This window comes from Sinocyclocheilus anshuiensis, unplaced genomic scaffold (genome assembly GCF_001515605.1).
Source record: "Sinocyclocheilus anshuiensis isolate Anshui unplaced genomic scaffold, SAMN03320099.WGS_v1.1 scaffold656, whole genome shotgun sequence".
Taxonomy (NCBI): Eukaryota; Metazoa; Chordata; class Actinopteri; order Cypriniformes; family Cyprinidae; genus Sinocyclocheilus; species Sinocyclocheilus anshuiensis.
In genome coordinates this window covers 171,372-191,402 of record NW_015555829.1, presented here as the reverse complement: position 1 = coordinate 191,402, position 20,031 = coordinate 171,372, and the positions used below count along the sequence as shown (strand labels likewise).

The window sequence follows — 20,031 nt, the reverse complement described above, 5'->3', positions numbered from 1 at the left end:
TCTTGGTTGACATCTTACTAGCCCATCATATTACAGAAACAAACAAGTCTTATGATGTTGTGTACATCAATAAATATTTATTTCAATTTGATTTGCATCAACATATTTTTCCATTTTATTTTCAAGAACCTCTATAACACTACTAGAATATCGATAAGAACAAAAGGTGGCATTATCCATTTAAACAAGGCCGACGTTGCTGCCTTCTCTGAAGGTATCAGAGGACCAGGTGTTGGGGTGGAGGAAACTACAGTTAGACCTACAGAACTTCAGTCAGAATATCAGACACGGTACCATCTTTAAACAGGTATGACATTCACAGAGGAATATCCAAATCACATAATTTAGTTCAATGACCATGTCGCTCTCCTCCAGGTTGAACTGTACATTTTCACATAAAAACTGAGAACATACAAACAAAACACCCTGTCTGTGAGAGTCCGTTTTTACTTATTTTGACACTGAAGAGGAATTATTGAAGAATCATTTGAAACAAATATAATGGTGAACATGAACTAAACCCCACAGGTTTCTTCAGCAGAGACCATCTTTAAATGGTTTTGGCATCTTAGAGTCTTGAGTGTCCTCTTGAGTCCAAATCTCCACACATGCAATGTCTTCCTTCCTTAATCATGAGCTATTATTTCAACAAAAGCATAAGGTAAAAAAGGAATATTGCGTAAGAGCCCAAGTTTGACTAATGGTTGATGATGTGTATTCTTGTGAGACTTGCATTCTTGTTTCAATGCACAACTTCTACGTTACTGAGTAGCAGCTTGTATCTACAAAGCCAAATGGGCAGAGGCATGGACTATGGAAGATATGCTGAGATTGTTACAGTAAAGCACTAGAAGGTCAGAGGTCATCAGAGGACAAATCATAGAAACACAACATGAGTCTCAAATACGATTCTGGAAGATTTAGTTTACACGTAACACTAATTCACATGCGAACCGCGGGGCAACTCGCTCGATTTGATCTTTCCAGACACATATTCAAAAAACATGAATATTCATCAGTAGCGCCCACTGATCAGTCTAAACACCATTTCCACAGTCAATTGACAACCAGAAGACACAACCAAACAATCGTCTGACACTACAGTAGTAAGTAGAAAACATCGTTTTGACTTTATATTAAAGGAAAAGAAAAAAAAGAAGAAGAAACGAATGCAAGTTGTCCCTTGTACTGGAATGTGAGGGAAATCTCTCCATGATACATTCAAACTTTGGCAGAGAAAACAAAGGTCACTCACTCGTTGTCTTCAGCGAGGTACAAAACAATGCACAATCTTTGTTACACGTGCCTCAAGGCAACCGAAGAGACTAGAAACGAAATAACAGGCCAGCTGAAATTGATCTTTTAAAGTAAAACGAACATCATGACGGATTAGAAAACAAATCAAACTGTATTTGTACTTCTACAGACACGCATGAAGAGCCAACCCTTCTGTTTGAGTTTGGCTGGCTTGTCTTATTTACACATAAGAGCCCAGAATATCAAGCAAAGATGAGTTAATTCATCGCTAGTTTACAGTTAAAGATACTTCACCCATCTAGAATATGGCACGTTAAGTATTACATATGAGAAACACGTTCGTAACGTGGCGCCAAATACATTTTAATACTCACACTTCTAAAAATATGTCACATCATACGTCTCTAGGAGAGGGTGAAGTACTTCTTGAAGACAGATTAAAAAGTTTGTGGTGCTTTTTGTGAGCTAGCAGCAAAGAAAACGGAAAAAGTTTGCGTTTGTGACTGAACGTTGTGAGAGTGGCCAGCTGAGTTGCCGTCGGCCTGATTTGCTGTACGAGGGTGGATAAATTGCTGTCAAATATGAAAAAACAGAGTGGTAAATATTCTGAAAACATACATCGCTGAAAGGAACAGTATGGTGTCGTCTCAAAAAAATAAAATAAAATAAATAAATATATATTGGCCTTATAGCAATGCAGGTATAGCCTACATTTTTTTTGTTTATATATTTGTTTGCTATTTCAAAAAATATAAAGCTTTTTGTCATAGTTTCTATTATTGGCTTAGGTTATTAAATAAAATTTGTTGATCTTTTATTTCCCTTTTGTTTTAAAGTAACATGCTGCTTTTTAATATGGCAGTTTTACGTTTTTATAGGTCATCCATTTTGTTTCATGCACTCTTGTTGATTTCGTAACTTCCCAAGTATCTACACGGCGTGAGCCAAATTGATTCTTGTGAGGAGACCCCCATCAACCTATGTACATAAATGAAGATGTTGTTTGATTTACAACATGGGTATGGAACCCCTCTTACTCTTAAATGCTAATGGTACATGTCCATTGTATCGTAATCTTGTCTTAGCCTTTTCAACCAATAAGAGTAAGACAATCCTATACACAGACAGAAGAGAAGCTGAACAGCCCTTAAGTCCCTCTTGGTCCATCAGTCTGGCTTGCTCTCTCTCTTTTAAAGAGTGAAAGTCCAAGTACCAGAGTGGCACCCTCTTGTGGCACGAGCATGAAACGCACCCTCCCCGAGGATCCTCTAAAACTGATACCACTTCTTGTCTTTGCATTTCAGCATCAGCTGTGGAGGGCGAAAGTGAAAACAGAGATTGAAAAAGCAAATTAAGATTTATTTGTATTTATATTTCTGTTTTCTCATTCTCTCGCTCTCCTACATACCTCGTGAGCGTGTTTAGAGAAGGTGTCGGCACTGGTCATCATCAGCGCGGTCCTCTCCTCCAGCTCCCCCAGCCTCTGTCCTCTCTCGTCCAGGGCAATGCGAGCTCGGGCCAGTTCTCCCACCACCCCGCCTGCTGCCGCCTTCATGCCCTCCATTCCACCCTGTCCTGGGATGTGCTGTGCCAGGCTGCGGGACGCCTTACCCGCTGCTGCCTCACCAACTACAGAGCAGGAGAGAAAAAGGGAAACAAGACAGCGTTGTTATTGTTAACTAAAACTAAAGTAATTAAAAAGTCATTAAACTAATTCATTAAAAGGGAATCTGAAATATTAAAATAAGAGCTAATTCAAAATATTAAGACATTTTATAATATTATATAAATAATACAAAAATAACACTAAAACAAGGGAAAATGGGAAAAAGAGAGAAATATTTTAGATTTTCAGATTAAAACTGATTTAAAGATTTTTCAAATTAAAACGGTCATCTTATATGTCAATCAGTCTCCTCATGTCTCAGTGGGCAGTTCTGAACCTGTGAGAATATGCTTACACAGGGAGGAGTGATAAATAACTACACTCACACAACTCCTCTCGGTCGAAGGTTTGGGCGTTGCCACCAAAAAAGCCCTTGAGAAAGCCACGGTTCTGAGCCTCAGGGGTCTCGATGGGTGTAAAGAGCTCCCCTAACATCTCCTGCAATTAATGAAGAATAAAAATCCGATCAAATATTGGAACGAAAGAGACAGCAGGATAGTCGATTCAAAACTCCACCAGCAGATGTCAGTATAGTTCCACATTTCACAATGTAATGTAAAATGGAAAGTTTTGACAAGACAAAACCTCTTTCTTGCTCTTGTGTGTTTGACAGACACAGTTAAAAAGAAAAAGGCTGTTTGGAATTAAATACTATACAGTATGCATTAAATATGGAATACATTTAAAAATGGTATGTGAAACAGTGCACTATGCATTAATAATAATTCAAACAGTAGTATGCCACATTGCTGTGTAGAAGATAGCAAGCAGCCTTCAAAAGTTTTTTTTTTTTTTTTTTAATTTTAATTCAGTTTAATTATTTTAATAAAATAATGTGGCAAAAAAAATCAAACTGGAAACAAATGATTAAGTCAGTGACATTGCATTGTGGAATACATACACTAACATTCAAATATTTGGGGACTGTAAGATTTTTTTTTAAAGAAAGAAATAATTTAATACTTTTATTTATCCACATATTAAAATGATCAAAAGTGGAAGTAAAAAATGTATAATTTCAAATAAATGCTGCTCTTTTGAACTTTATATTCATCAAAGTATCCTGAAAAAATGTATCACAGTTTATACAAAAATATTAAGCAGCACAGCTGTTTTCTACTTTGATAATAGTCAGTAATATTTTTGAGCACCAAATCAACATATTAGAATGATATCTATAGGATCATATGAGACTGAAGACTGAGGTAATGGCTGCTGAAAAGTCAGTTTTGCCATCACAGAAATAAATGACATTCTAAAATACATGAAAATAGTGAACAGGTATTTTAAATTGTAACAATACATCATAATTATATAGATTTGACTGTATTTACTGTATGTAATAAATGCAGCCTAGGTGACACAAGAGATTTCTTTCAAAAACATAAAAATAAATAAATAAAATCCTACTGACCCCAAACTTTTGAACTGTGATGTATGTTTCAGTTCGGATGCATACAAAAAAATGTTTTGCATAATCTGCACATGGTACATACTGCAAAAATAGAATGAATAGTATGGCATTATACTATTTCCATCCGAACCAGACAGAGAGGGAACGACAGAGGGAGGGAAAGGACAGAATGACAACCGGTGGAAGAAATTACAGCCGAGATGCAGCAGGGAGCTCAGCAGAGCTCAAAGCATCCATGACAAGCATGACATTTCACTTCAATAACCACCATCAGCATGCACACACCACACACACACACACACACACACACACACACACACAGACACACACAAACACACAACTGCCCTCCTGAACACACACAAAGGCACAGCCACCTGTAGGTTGTCACACATCTCCTGGCTGTAAGTGATTCTCTGTATCTCTGTGGGGGAGCACAGATACAGCGCCTGCCCTCCGTTGGTGAAGCAGAATGTTCTAGCAATGCGCATGTCCGTTAGCGGCAGGTAGCTGACGTCTAGCAGAGGCCGTAAACTGGGAAGGCTGTAAAACATATACACATATAAGATAACAGGCTTAGCAACTGCATTCCAATATCCTTTGTATCGGAAATGACAGTGAAAATATTATACCGCGCTGAAGGCAGGATTTAGTATGAAACCAACAAAAGCACAGTGCAGCCCTTCTGACTAGAGGTTTAGTGTTTATTTAAGGACTGAACTGGTTTCTGTAATCTGGATTAAACTAAAAAATCGATACCAAAAAGTATATATATGTATATATATATATAATTTTTTTATTAATTCTATATTTTCCCCCTTTCATGCCACAAAGACGATCGATAGAGCTTAAGTTCTGTTCAGTTAATAATTCTGTTAATTATCACAGACAGACATTTTTACCTGTCCCTCAGATTAATCTCTATTGACAGAACCTGTCAAATTCTGTCGATTACCACAGATACCTCAGTTTACTCATCAAGAAAATGTGTTCTAGAGGATTTAAAAGCTCATATCTAATGCTAATGCACTTATATTATTCTGTACAGAAATTAATTAGAACATTATCGCTGTAAATAGATTTTAGAAACAGACCCTGTTCCAGGGTTTACTGGTTTTACATGACCATAACAGGGATGAAAACTTCGATATAATAATAATAATAATTATATATATATATATATATATATATAATAATAATAATAATAATAATAATAATAATAATAATAATAATAATAATAATAATAATAATAATAATAATAATAATAATAATAATAATAATAATAATAATAATAATAATAATAATAATATAGTTTTTAATTTATTATGTTCCTGTATTATTTTTTAATTACATTCAGTTTAATTACATTCATAATAATAATACTAATTATTATTTCTGTTTTAATGTCAGTAAATGATCACCAGTTTAGATGTTAGAAATTTAAATAGTAGTTTTTCCATGAGGGCCGAGAACCAACAACCTTCTGTTTACCAGCCCTGAGCTCTACTCACTACACCATAGTTTCCCAATTGAAACAACAACAACAAAATGTTAATGCAAACCTCAAAGTCATTATGTGTCCATTGGCGCAGAAGCAGGCCAGACAAACGCTGTTACAAACCGACACCACGTCAGCCCGCAGCACGAAGGACGACTCAGTGATGTTATGCACATATAGACAGGCCTGGGAGGGCATGAAGAAGACCTTGGCCTGCCTCTCCGAACACACTACAGCTAAGTCACCATCTCCACTGGCCTCCTGAGAAGATGAGGGCGAGAAGTTGACCAGTTTCCGCTTCCGGGGTCGATCTGAGTCATCTGGGGCATGTTGGTCCCGCCACACCTCGTAGGGACTGTTGATAAGAGCGCCCCCACAGTCCAGGAAACCAAACCGCAGAACAGAGCCCTTCAGCATTAACACTGTGCCTGAGAGGGAAAACCAGAGAAAGAACAAAAGCATGAGGCTAGGAGCATTGCATTTATGGGCATTCAAGAATTAGAAATGGAGGAAATCAAGAGATACCAGTGGGGGCCACAGTAACAGGGTCTTCCTGGCGTTCCTGCTCGTCCGTAGGAATGGACATTGGTATGATGAGCACCAGGCCCAGACTTGTGCCCACCCACAAGCATGGCGTAGGCAGGGTGTCTGACTTACGCCCGTACGACTCTGCAAACTGCAGGGTGGTTACAGCCTCTTTAGTCTCCCTGTCTATGCTGGAAACGCTAGAACTCCGGGAACGGCTGAATGAGTTTTCTCGACTTTCTGAGAAAGAATGGAGAAGGGGAGAGAGAAAGAGAGGGTGGGGGAGAAGAAAAATGTCAGGAAAGATGGAAGACAGATGGATGAGTAGTAAAAGGAATATCAAAGAGTGAAAAGATAAAAGAAAAAGATGGGAGAAGAATCCTTATGCTGTTAAAAAGTGGAATGACTGAAAGTGGAGTCACTCCATATGTGCGTTCACAATTACATTTAAACCCCATCAACCAGAATCCAAGTTATAAAGTGATACAGATGTGCAGTTGCAAACACAACTCTCTATTGTTTTTTTAGATTTGTTATTGACAAAGTAAAACAATAAATAATGTACATGCAGGACAGGGTTCACATATCTATCGAGTTAAAACATTGAAATTCACTTGTGCACATGATCAGACATGTCACAGATTTCATTCACATACACAGAGGACACATAGAACACACTCTCACAACTTGAAACCCATTCGGTGTCTTTACCGTCCTTTTGACCTTGAATTGTTTCCAGGTTCATATCCACTGCATACAGTATTCATATAGCCAGGCCCACACATAAAAATGTTTCTGGACTGATTTACGCTTCATTCAATTATTTAAACTCTCTCTCTCCCTTAATCTGAAGCATGTCACTGAAAAACCCAGGCAAAAAAGGCAAAAAAAATGTTTTGTTGCAATACAACATATATTATGGTAATATATGATTATTCGTTATTGTCATATCTTATTTGACATTCAGTATCTTGATGTACTATGTAATGCATTACAAGAAAACAAAAATTCTATATTAGAATTTGAGCATTTTCCATTGAGAATCGTGTTCATCCTGCTGATCAAAAGTGTACTGCATTCTCATAACATAAACCCATGTTCTGACATTATGACAAATGTCTGTTTTCTTATAATGGGTATGTGTATGTAGTGATGGAAGGAAAGTCATTTGTGAAGAGAATTCAAAATGTTTGTAGTTATGTCAAAAATATAAAAAAACTGTGTTTCTCTAAGGTATGAGCTACAATATTTTATAATTCTTTATAATGTATTATTACTTAAATACTAAACTTCTGCTTCTGGGTCATTCTCAGGAAAGAGTGTTGTTTGTGTGCTATATGTGTTCCCATGATTTTCAACTACAAGAGTAAATTAACATGGTACTGCACTCAGTAACATTATATAATAGATGTATCTCTTTATTGTGTTGAGTATGTATAAATAAATAAATGTTTTCCATTGTACTTTCAGTATGTTCCCCTTTGTTCTGCATGCCTCAACAGTTCAGCTCTTTTATAAGAAAAAAAAAATGATAGTGATAAATTTTAACGAAAAAAAAAAAAAACACTAACTAAAAAACTAACTGTATATAATGTGCTAGCTAAGACCATTTTTATATTTAGCCTAAAAACATCTTGAAAGGTCAGCAAAAAATTTTTTTTCAAATTGTAAGACATTGTAAGAAAACATAAATGGTTTGAAATAATGTAGCATTTTACACTTCTGTTCAAATATTTGGGGTTAGTAAGGTTTTTTTTTTTTTAAAGAAATTAATACTTTTATTAATTACAGATTATTAAATTGATCAAAAGTGAAAGTGTATTTCAAATAAATCAGCATATTAGAGTGATTTCAGAAGACCATGTGACACTGAAGACTGGAGTAATGGCTGCTGAAAATTCAGTTTTGACATCACAGGAATAAATAAAAATGTTAAATATTTCACAATGGAAAATGGTTATTTTAAGTTGTAGTATTTTACACAATATTACAGATATTATTGTATTTTATTTCTGATCAAATAAATGCAGCCATGACATAAGAGGCTCTTACCGACCCCAAACTTTGAATCTGTAGTATATTTAAGATTTCGGTTAATTATATAAACTTTGAATGAATAAATGAACAAGCAAACAAATTAATTTATTTTCTGGCACAAACAACATTGTTTCTTGAGAATGACTCTCCTATGGCCCGGTGAAGGTCCTCTTTCTCCCTATTATCTGACACATGTCCATGAAACATAAAACCAGCATCATGGTCATGACAGCACACCTTACTATGTTCTGTGTACACTATCCCCCAGTTTGAACCCTTACCATTAAAGAATGAAATTTGTTTTAAGAATGACCTCACAGCATTCACCTCTACATTGATGATTGATAACACTGACAGAATCATTAGATCTCCCTTATACATTGACATAAAGAAAGTGTTTTCCTGATACAGGTTAAGCCTCGCCTTGGACAGATCACTTTTTGTCACATATAGTCCAGGACTAGATTTAATCTGTGTCTCGGAGATGTCACAGTGCGTGGGATGGACAGACGTCTACAAGCCAACAACACTGCAGATCGACAGAAGCTGGTGTGAAACACAAAGCAGACATCATTGTAATGTTCAGCTGCTAGCAACTACGGTGTAAATCCAAACCTGAAGACGAAGAGCAAGGTGAAGACTCTGAACATCATTGAACGTGACGAGAGAGGGGTTCTAACCAAGTAACTATGAGCGACACGATGGGACGGAGTGAGACGTGACGCTACAGGGTGAGTGGTCCTTGTGACCCTCAAAAAGACCCTCCTTACCTCTCTCGCTCCAGGAGTAGGTGGTGATGTGATGCTCATCATGAGAGTACATACTGACTCCGTGTAACTGCTGCAGCATGGCTCGTCGGGACGGATATCCTATCCATTGAACGCACACACACACGACACCCCAACGGCCACGATCACACACACATAAATACAATGATCCACGTCCACGGCATACGAAATGACACATACATAGACACAAATATCAGACGTGTACCAAAACACGAAAAAGACATGACCAGAACATCACGGCGTACAGAGAGTGACAGAAAAAGAGAAAGAGAAAACAGATAAACCAATATGCAAGAAAGAAAGAAAGAAAGAAAGGGTCCTGACAGGTCGATATTTTTTTTTCTAATACCTGCCCACAACATTTCAGTAGATTCGATAGAAAAAAACTGAAAAACGCTGACAGAATGAAATCCTTTCTTGGCTGTGATAGTTTTTTCAAGGATACTTTGCTTATAGCTGTGTGTGTTTGTGATCACAATAATTAATGGGACAATTCATTCAAAAATGCAATTTCTGTCATCATTTACTCTCATGTCAGTCCAAACCTGTAATACTGGCTTCAAAATATTCAAAAACTTGTAATATAGTGTATTAGTGATGGGAAGATCAGATCATTTTCCTGACTGGGATCTTTGAATCTTGTTCAGCAAAATTAACATTTCTTTATTCAAGTCATTTCATTCATTATTAAAGTTATTAAAAATAATTAACATGTTACATTTCCAGTAGCCAAATTTCTCCAACACATCTACTTATGTCAACTTTGACCATTCCAAATGAGAAAATCATAATACCAGCCAAAGACAGATTATGAGAAATCATTAATGATTAAATTGCTACTCAACTGTGTCTTCTTGTCTGAGTTGTGTCCTCTAGCCTGTTGCCTTAAAGCAGAACCTAAAATATCATTGTAGTAACCCATGGAATCATTTCTGTCTCCTTTACATTGCCTATGCAGTTTTCATGTGACAAAATAATGATCGACTAGGACCAGAAGACTCGAGAGGTTAACTAATCATTTCTGTTTTCCATTCAGGAAATGATTAGTTCACCTTCTGAGTCATGAACGACAGGATGTTGCACATGCTTGGTCACAAAAACACTGAACAAATCACTCTCCGAGACAATTCGCTATTCCAATGTCATTTACTGTAAAAGAGTCTTTGAAAATTAATGAATTACTCATGAGAGACCCATCACTTTTGCATACAATATGATATGTATGTATTTTTTTGACTTTTTTGGACATTTATATTCACTATGTGCGTTCACACAGTTTACAGCAGCATGAACATTCTTCAAAATATCCTCTTTTATGTTCCACAGAAGATACAAAGTCTAATGGGTTTGGAATGACATGAAGGTGAGTAAATAATGACAGAATTTTCATTTTTTGGGTAACTAACCCATTAACACTGACCAAGACTGGTTACTGATGTCTCACAGCATTCATTTCCCAAACAACATAACACAAAGCAAACAGAACACAAACCCACAATTCCAATCTCACACAGAGCAAAATGGTCACACACGAAATCACATATAACTTTGTGGAAAGACACACAAATTGACCTATTCTACTGACGGGTCCTGTATCTGCGGGGATTGTGAATATAATTAGTCGTATCCATCCTGTTAGCCTATTAGTGTGAATATTTCATGATCGAGATGGGTGACAGAATAGATCTGCTCGCTCGTTCTCGCTCTCTCTGGGACTCTTTTGCTGAGGTCACTGACTGTCAATCACTGCAGGGGAGCCAAATAACACACCTGTTATTAGAAACACCAACAACACCCTCTCTCTGTGGGACAGGCAAACGATTCTGTGGAAATAAGTTTTTTTTTTCTGTCTGATGAATTCCTCTGTTTATAGTGTGTGTATATACGCATAAATGTTGCATAGACTTATAGACTTTACTCAGCACCATATTTAATTTCTGACAGCAATGAAAACAAGGCTGTGAATTATAGAAGTAAAGTGTATTCATTGGATCGTACTGTTGTTTACCAGCTTACCTGTTCAGCTGACAACACATCTTTCAAAAAGTCTTCCAGTAGACAAAAACTCCATAAAACTGTTTGAAAGTTTTGAGTTATGAAAATTACATGTAATCTAGGACCTTTATAAACCGCATGCCATTGTAAACACTGTAGTCTATCTCTCACTAACTTGTTTTTACCCATGTAAAATTTAATGTGGTGTCTTAACTTTTTTTAACAAATTATGTAAGTCAACAAATGATTCATGTTAAATCAAATCAACAAAGTGTGTGATTGAATGATTAACTCACAAAAAGATGCCCACTAATTGCCACAAACTTCCTTTATGATGTAACTTGCAGAAAAGGCTCTAAATGAATCTTTTTGGTAAATGGGATGTGACTCAGTAGATTTTAACGGGATAATGGGATGTCAAGGAGACAATGGGATGATTTAAAGTCTCATCCACTACCATTTATTCAATGATTTGCAACAAATTTCTGTAACTGTCCTTATTTTCTAACATTTTGCTTACATCAAGTTTGTGTGTGTGTCTTTCCACCCTTAATGCTGTTTATATAAGACTATGTATCCCAACTTCCCGCAGCTCTCTCTTCCTGTAGCGTGTCTCATTAGTGACGGCCTGGCTCTCCTCGCTGCTAATTGACCTTTAATTATCCCAGCGACCCCACTGCGGCACCACATGCCTGTTACCGTAGCGATAGGGACGCACGCCATGCGTTGAGACCAAAGAAGCGGTAAGCAGTCCTCTAACGGACAATAACACTATTCCAAGTGGGGAGAAAAAAAAATTAGCCATGTCTATATCTAGACAGTCATGGATTCATTTGAATATCGCAACATTATTCAATTAAAACATTTCAAGCTGAGTCTGTGCAGAAGAGTTTCAAAGATTTCAAAGAGTTTCAAAATTTCAAGAGATTTCAGTACTGTTAGAATGTCCAGGTGGAAATAAAAAGAAAGAAAAGGCGGTGACGGGAAGGCATTTCTACTAGGTATTTCTCTCAAAAATTAAATCAAATATAGAATACTAGGTTAAAAAGGCAATATCACTGTCATTCTGGGAACCATCCAGTCACCGTCAAAACCTTATGAACTCTGTGACACTATTTGTACACTGCTTTTCAACTTGGGCTGGTTGTCCTGGTTGGCGTCATTCACGTAAACAGCATTATGGACACAGATGACGGCACAGGAGGAGACACTGCCTATCGCTGCGATTGGATTAGTGAATGACAGAAAGTCGGTGCCCAAGCGAGGATATGATCTAAGTGATGTGTTACCGCTGTACAGACCATGCTAATATGAACACAACATCTGCTATAGGGACATATATGACTGACAAGGACAAAGAATTTACATGAGATAAAGACATACAGAAGTCACGTTTGCCTGTGTGCAAGCCCACGATAACAGTTAAAGGAGTCATATCACATATATATAACGGACCTAAATATATTAATAATAATAATATTTTTTTATCCTGAAGTTCAAGGATATGAAGAGCAGCAGGAAGAGAAAGATGAGAAAGAGATACATTTGTTTTTTCATGATATGACCCCTTTAAATCAGGGCTCTTGTAACACACACTCCAACATTTAAACATGGAGGTGATAAGAACAAACATTTGAACATACACACATATTCTGATTATGTGTTTTGTAGAAATGTGTCGTGTTGATTGGATTGTCCATGTATTTCATTTTGGTAAATCCCCATCTAGTGATCCAGAGGAAACGGCTGCAATTTCAATTCACATTAAGAAAGATGCTCGAAGAGAAATAAGTCCGCAACCATAATCGTTGTGTAAACTCTGTCAGAGACTGCCTACATTAATTTTTTAATTCACATCATCAACCCACCTGTCAAACTACTATGTGTAGAGGTAGTAATTAAAAGCATTAAAACAGAAAGTATAATTAGGCTCACAGCAGTGTCTGCCTCAGCCTCCATGTTTGAAGCACAAATACGGTCTCAAACAATAAAAGGGACAGAAGATCCCCAAAGCTTGAAAAGCAGAGTCGTTTTTGTGAGTCACACTTTGAAAGGTTTGTGCCGTTTCTTTCTTTCTTCTTCTTTTTGTTTTACTTTTGATGACTTTTGAAAGGCTGGTTAATAAAAATAATACACTTACTTCATCAACATTTATCCCATTCATCCTAATATTGACTTTAATCAGGATAAATGGGATTTAAATTTAATTAAAGTTTATAACACAAACCTATTATGAGATCACAAAAACTTTCCACCAAAATGTCAGCAAAAATGCAGTATGGTACTTGGTGCATAAGATACTTTGTTAACCCTTTTCCACCAACATGGTGCCAGTGCCAGAGCCCAATCTAGTCCCATTCCGATACAAATAAATGGACATAAATTGTAATTCCAAACATATATGACTTTTTCCCCCTTGAAACACAAAAGGAGATTTTAGGAAGAATTACCTAAAGATGTGACAGAATTCACATACTGTGCTTGTGAGGTTAAGTTCCCTTTTAAGAATGTTAAGTTGTGTGTTGAGGTGGTTTCCCTTTTAAGAGATTTATGCTTGCATTTTGGTTGGAGTGCATTAAGGTGATTCGGCCGGTTCACAGCTTTTCATCCAATTTCTACAGTGACTGTGTTCATTTAAACGCACAGACACCTACATGTAGTGACCCCGACACGCAAACTGTGTCTCTGCTTGGGCAAACCGCACTGCAGCTTAGTGTTACTAAAACTCTGGTAACTTGAGAGTGACTGCATTGGCCATCATCTAGTCAAATCACAACAACAAATAACTCTGACATTCAAGAGCATTAGGGTCACCACATGTAGGTGTCAGTGCGTTTAAATGAACACAGGCAACATTGAAATTGGATTCACAAAGCCGTGAACCAGCTGAACCATTTTGATGCAGTTCAACTAAAACACAAGCATAAATCTCTTAAAGGGGAAACCCCCTCAACACACAACTTACTGTAACATTCTTAAAGGGAAACAAGCACAGTATGTGAATTCTGTCACATCTTGAGTGTATGCCACCATACTAGTGACTTTTATTGCATGGAAAAAAGATGCAATGGAATTGAATTGTGACTGACTTGTCAGTATCAATGATTTTGCCTAGACTCACCTTTAAATGGTTAGTTCACCCAAAAATGAAACTTAGTCCATGAATTACTCACCTTCAAGCCATCCTAGGCGTATATGACTTCCTTCTTTCAGATGAATCCAATCGGAGTTATATTAAAAATTGTCTTTGATCTTCCAAGCTGTTTAATGGCAGTCAGTGGTTGTTGCAGTGCATCAGTCCAAAAGAAGTGAAATAAAGCGCATCCATTCATAATAAAAAGTGCCTCACACGGCTCCGGGGGAGAACAAAGTCCTCCTGTAGCGAATCGATGCGTTTTTGTAAGAAAAATAACCATATTTAAAACATAATAATCAATTTAATCTAGCTTGCACTCACTGTTGTACACGGAGGCAGCTCTGGGAGGATGACGTAGGACGGCTTGAGGGTGAGTAAATAATGGGCTAATTTTCATTTTTGGGTGAACTATCCCTTTAAGGTTCCCCAGAGGGAATTTACATGGGTTTGGAACAACATGAGCGTAAGTAAATGATCACAGAATTTACATTTTTGAGGGTACTATCCCTTTAAGACTATCCCTGTAAAAAAAATACAAGCAAACAAAAAAAACATGATGCACCCTATTTGTTTGTGGGCAGTTATAGCATTGTTATGCTCTCAAATGCAGCTCTGGCGGTGCTGGAAGAGATCCACAGGTCCCCTGGCTGAGCACCGGCTAAGTGGAAAAGGGATATGCTTCCTGTGTGGCATGATAGGGCTTTAGTAATCATCAATCTTTCCAAAAGTGTGGAAAACAAAACAATAAAACCAAAGAAAATGCAGTGAAAACAAAGGATCAGAAAACACAGCAATAAAACCTCATACCCGCCTCCTTGTATCCCTTGATGAGAGTTAAACATGCATAAGTGGGATGGGGCAGTGGGGGAATACAAGAAAAAAAAGGGTAAATGGATTAAAGGGATAAAGGAGCTGGAGAACAAGCACACACCTTCGGTGAGGGAGGACACAGGCAAAGAGACCTCCATACATGCGGCGGACTGGGCCTTGCGGAAGGGCGGTCGGCCAGGCCCCCTGCGGGCGAGGCGTGGCCCTTCAGGGCCCCCCGGGACTCTGGCCCTCCCAGTCAGACAGGGCTGGGAGGTGGGGCTAGTGCAATGTCCATTCACATGATCTGTAACAACGGGCATAACATTAGCAAGAAACCCAAATGAGATTAGAAATAGAAGAGTGTGTGTGAGAGAAAGAGAGGTGAAGAGGGCAGTGGGGATGAAAACAATGCAGCCGCAAAGGAGAGAGAAGCCTTAACAGTAAGAGGAAGCAGTCATATAATACCAGCTTTAATCAGCCAAAAATCGTTCTGATTTGAAAAGGAGAAATTTAAAGGAAAAATTAAAAAGAAAAGGGAAGGGAAAATGAAAATGGAATGGAAAAACGGAAAAAAGGAAGAAGGGGCGAAAGGGAAATGAAAAAGGAAAATAAAAAGATAAAGGAAAAGGAAATGGAGGACAGGAAAAGGAAAGTGGAAATGTTAAGGAAAAAGGAAATAAAAAGGGAAAACAAACAAACAAAACAGGAAAAAGAGAAGTAAAAATACAAAAGGAAAAATGAAAAGGGACAAGAGAAAGAACATGGAAAAGGACAGTTGCAGGTAATGGCAGCTGTTCAAAAAATTAAGCATTCAGAGAGGCTTTCTCATCCCTTCTCAACTCAGACACTTGAAAGAACGAAGGTGGAGGACTTGATTTTACAGAATAACAGAAGCTTCCATCTGCAGTCTATTTATGCAGTTAGTTGAGGGAGGTCTGGTTGAGTATTCAGGAAAAGACCCAGATTCAAACTCCCTGCATCTAAAACAGCACATTTTTCAGCAACACCTCCAACACACCTGGATCAAAGTCTTACTGGTGTCTACCTGCGAGAGACATCCTGTAGCCAGAACCTCTCAGTTGGAGGCAACTTGTTTATATCTACCACAGTATCCTCTAGGTTTTGACTGACTCCTGACTATTCTGACATTCTAGCTGTATATTTCCCTCCCTCCCTCCATTTTATATCTATCATTCATTTTCATGCCAACGCAGCCATCCAAATCCACGACTGTCTGCTGTCATTTCATATTAGTGGGATTTCTACTCAGTCATTTTTATATAGCACTGTAGACTTGGCAACCAAAACTTTGACACTGACTCATGTTGAAACAAAGCACTATTAAGAACACCATCTGTAGTACGTTTGAGAAACTAAAATCATCATTTTAAAGACTACATTTGCTAGTTCATATTTTCTTGTATGATCAAGTTTTTATAGTGTATAATTTATACACTAACATTTAAAGGTTTGGGGTCAGTAGAAGACACACACACTAGCTCTCTATCCAAGTCACACACACATACATTACACTCACACAACACACTGTAAAAGACTGTAAAAAATTCTACAGTAAAAACCTGTTAATTGGTTAACAGTCAGTTTCCATACTATATACGGTGAATAAATGTAATTACATTTAATGTAATTTTACAGTAAAATACTGTTAGAAATACGTTTTTTGGAAGTGAAAAAGTCATTGTATAATTTACAGTGAAAAAACGTAAATTGACACTCCCAGAATTCCCTGCATGACACTTCATATTTGATGTTTTTTTGTTGTTGAAATAACTTCTTAGTTTGTGATGAGCTTTGGTTCATCATGTGACTTTCTCATCACCACCAGTTTTTGGTAGTTCAAAACAGATATTAGTACTTCAATATGTTGGTTTATTAATATTACATTAGTTAATGAAATACGGTATTTTATTGTGAATTTAAGTTAAGTCTGTAAAACCTAAAATGTTGCTACCATATTTTTCACGATGAAGTTCTGGCAACCACAGCTGCCAGTATTTTACCGTATATGTCACAATGTCAAATCGGCTTTTTAATAATGACTGATTTTTTAATTTAATTTTTCAGTTTTTATGGCCTAAACCTTCAAAATCTTTTCATATTACTAAATGACCCAAGACTCTACAGTGCTTTGTAATATTTTTCAAGCACAATCAAAACCTTCGAGGATTAGAAACAAGTGTAATCACTCATGGCCCAGATGGTCTATTTTCCTTTGTAATGCTGCACAGCTTGACCTGTTGAAGGAACACTTTCATTATTACTCATTAGGTCAAGTTTGGCACAAGAAATTGGAGAGGAACTTGTTCAGCCCTCAGCGAGAGGTGTGTTAGTTACAGCCTAGCATGAAACAAAAAGCCAGACAAGAAGGAAGAAAAAAGGAAAAGAGAACAAGGAAAGATACTCAACAAAAGAGAAAGAGTGAGACGATTCGGAGTATTTCCGTAAAAGGCTGAAGAATGAACCAAGTCACGATGAGGCAAGCTCACTTGCAGAGAATGGTCTCATTACATTAGTGCATGTTGTTCAGAGGTAGAAGATGGTCCAATCACAAATGAGCAGGCTTTCATAGAGTTAGAGAATGGTCCAATAGGGTTAGAGCATGTTTTGAGAAATAGAATGACCCAATTACGATGGAGCAAGGCCTTTAAGACGTAAAGGATGAACCAGTCGCGAAAGAGCAAGATTTCAGAGCGATACCTTTTCTCAACTTAAGAATGAGTATGTTGAACAAACCACCTTTGTAAACACTTGCAAAATGTACACTGAGAAGCATAATAATAATTTTAAAAAGGCCACACGCAAAGATGTGAGGAGGAAACTTTTGTGCCACGTCATGGATTCAGATGAGAAGAAAGTGAAAGAATAAAAATGCAATAAATATGAACTTTAAAATGCAAAGACAAGGGGCTTCATTATGTCATTCTCAACAGGATGGAAACATAGAGAGTTGATGCATCGAAGGCAATAATAAAGAAAAAGATCTGCTCGCTTTCGGCCTACCGTACCAAAATCAGTCTTAAGATCTGTGGGTAGACTTAACTTTCTGCCTGGTCCCTTGACTGAAACAAAAATAGGACAGAAAGGGCAATTAATCCATTTAGGAAAACAAAACAAAAGGCAAAATAAAGAGATCAGCTCAAATTAAAATTGAATAAATAAAGAAAGAAAATCATTTAGTGTAACACATGCAGGTGTACGCACTGATATATGATGTTTCATTCGACAGTCATGCCTGATCGCATACTGCCACCAGCTGAACAGATTTGTCTGTTTTTAGACAAGCAAACACACGCATGCAGAACACATCTATGTACAAACGTATAACTCATAATCCATTTTTTTCAATTTCCATTTCCTTCCATGTTGATAGGGAAAAAAACACGCATGAATTAATCAAAATAACTGTAAAATATTTAACAATAGAACGTAATAGGTTGGATCTATTTTACTGTATTGAACAGAAACCACAAAAACCACACAGAAAACAATCACGTGTGCATGCATACACAATTAGTAAACATAAACACAGAGGTTCAAATTAAAGTGTAAAAAGATAAACAAAGTGAGCTCAACATTTTGCAAGCATTTTGCACCGCAAAGGTTAGAGTGTATACTGAACTGAATGTCTAATATATTGTAGGATTACTGCTGAAATGGGATTTAACAGAAAATAAAAATAAAAATATGTATGAGTGGATCCAAAATACTAATTCAACATTAGTTTCCATTGTGTAGCAAAAAAATTTAATATCCAGGCATGTTATCCCAAAGAACGTCTCTCAAAGTCTCTATTTATATGATGTACTCCAGGACACTAAAACACACAGAGCAGAATACTCTCCTCCTAAGCATCATTTCAATTAAATGTTTTTAAAGTAGGGTGTGATTTTAGAAAGTCATTTTCAACATGGTGCTAATGGTGTCACCACGAAATGGTCTGATGAATGCAACTTGCTTTCCTATGTTTATCAAGGAGGTCTATCTGGAGAAAGCTGTCCATTAGCACTCCAATTCATATTGTCTGGAGCAAGGCCACCGTTTTACACATTTAAGAGTCCTTAATATTACTTGCAAAAATTTTCATTTTGAATGGAAGATGATTTGACCATGACCAAATGGTGTACTAGTGGCATCAACTAGCCCTTGCTAACTGGATCATACTAACCAACCAAACATTGACCCATTGGTATTGCCATTTCCCCAATGAAACAGGAATATGGAGTGGGTCACATGAAAATACTTCTTCACAAAGCAAGAAATCTTGAATTTAAATGTAACTGTAAATTGATTGCTTTGGATTTATGTTTACTTTTATCATCACTTAAAAAAAAAAAAAATCTCTCCCAGTAAAAAGGCTTTGAAAACATTCCACAGTATAGAACAATTCACAAATATATATTTTTTTTTGCATACAAATATATATGCTTGACATTTTCAATTTTTAGGAGTTGCTAACAGACATTCCAATTTTAACTTTAAAGGGGTCCTATTATGCTCTTTTACAAAGTCTTGATTTTGTTTTGGGGGTGTACCAGAACAGGCTCTCATACTAGGTTGTTCGAAAAACGCATAATTTTTCACATATTTTACATTACAGCACCTCTCTTCCCAGTCTGGCATGAACGGCTCGAATAGTTCCTGTATCAAATGAAGGCCCGCCTTCTGAAATACAAAATGTGCTGTGATTGGTTAGCTTGGCCAGTGTGTGTTGTGATTGGCAGCACTTGGCGCCTGGTCGGGAAATGTCATGTCCCTTAACATAGGCCGCCTGCTGCGAGCTTCAGTGTAAATATTGCGTCAATATCAGATTAATTTGAGCGCGATTTAAACCCGGATGATTGTAACCACTCTAAGTTCGTCTGCCTTGGGAAAGCTAGCGTGTCTCCG

The 20,031-nt window shown here is 37.1% G+C and overlaps 1 protein-coding gene across 5 annotated transcripts in view; it reads right to left on the bottom strand.

Moving 5' to 3' along the window:
• Positions 1 to 2,274: 2,274 nt before the first annotated feature.
• Positions 2,275 to 20,031, bottom strand: part of LOC107675353 (syntaxin-binding protein 5-like) — a 164,212-nt gene continuing 146,455 nt past the window's right edge. For 3 of the 5 annotated variants that reach the window (XM_016469652.1, XM_016469654.1, XM_016469655.1), the window contains 8 exons: positions 15,245 to 15,427; positions 9,165 to 9,263; positions 6,358 to 6,597; positions 5,897 to 6,260; positions 4,712 to 4,877; positions 3,250 to 3,361; positions 2,666 to 2,886; positions 2,275 to 2,567 (listed from right to left, as the gene is read on the bottom strand). In XM_016469652.1, the coding sequence (XP_016325138.1) occupies positions 2,526 to 2,567; positions 2,666 to 2,886; positions 3,250 to 3,361; positions 4,712 to 4,877; positions 5,897 to 6,260; positions 6,358 to 6,597; positions 9,165 to 9,263; positions 15,245 to 15,427 (1,427 nt within the window). In that variant the 3' untranslated portion in view covers positions 2,275 to 2,525. Of the gene's footprint in view, positions 2,568 to 2,665; positions 2,887 to 3,249; positions 3,362 to 4,711; positions 4,878 to 5,896; positions 6,261 to 6,357; positions 6,598 to 9,164; positions 9,264 to 15,244; positions 15,428 to 18,149; positions 18,204 to 20,031 lie in introns of all 5 variants that reach the window. The other 2 variants (XM_016469651.1, XM_016469653.1) reach the window with 2 other exon arrangements.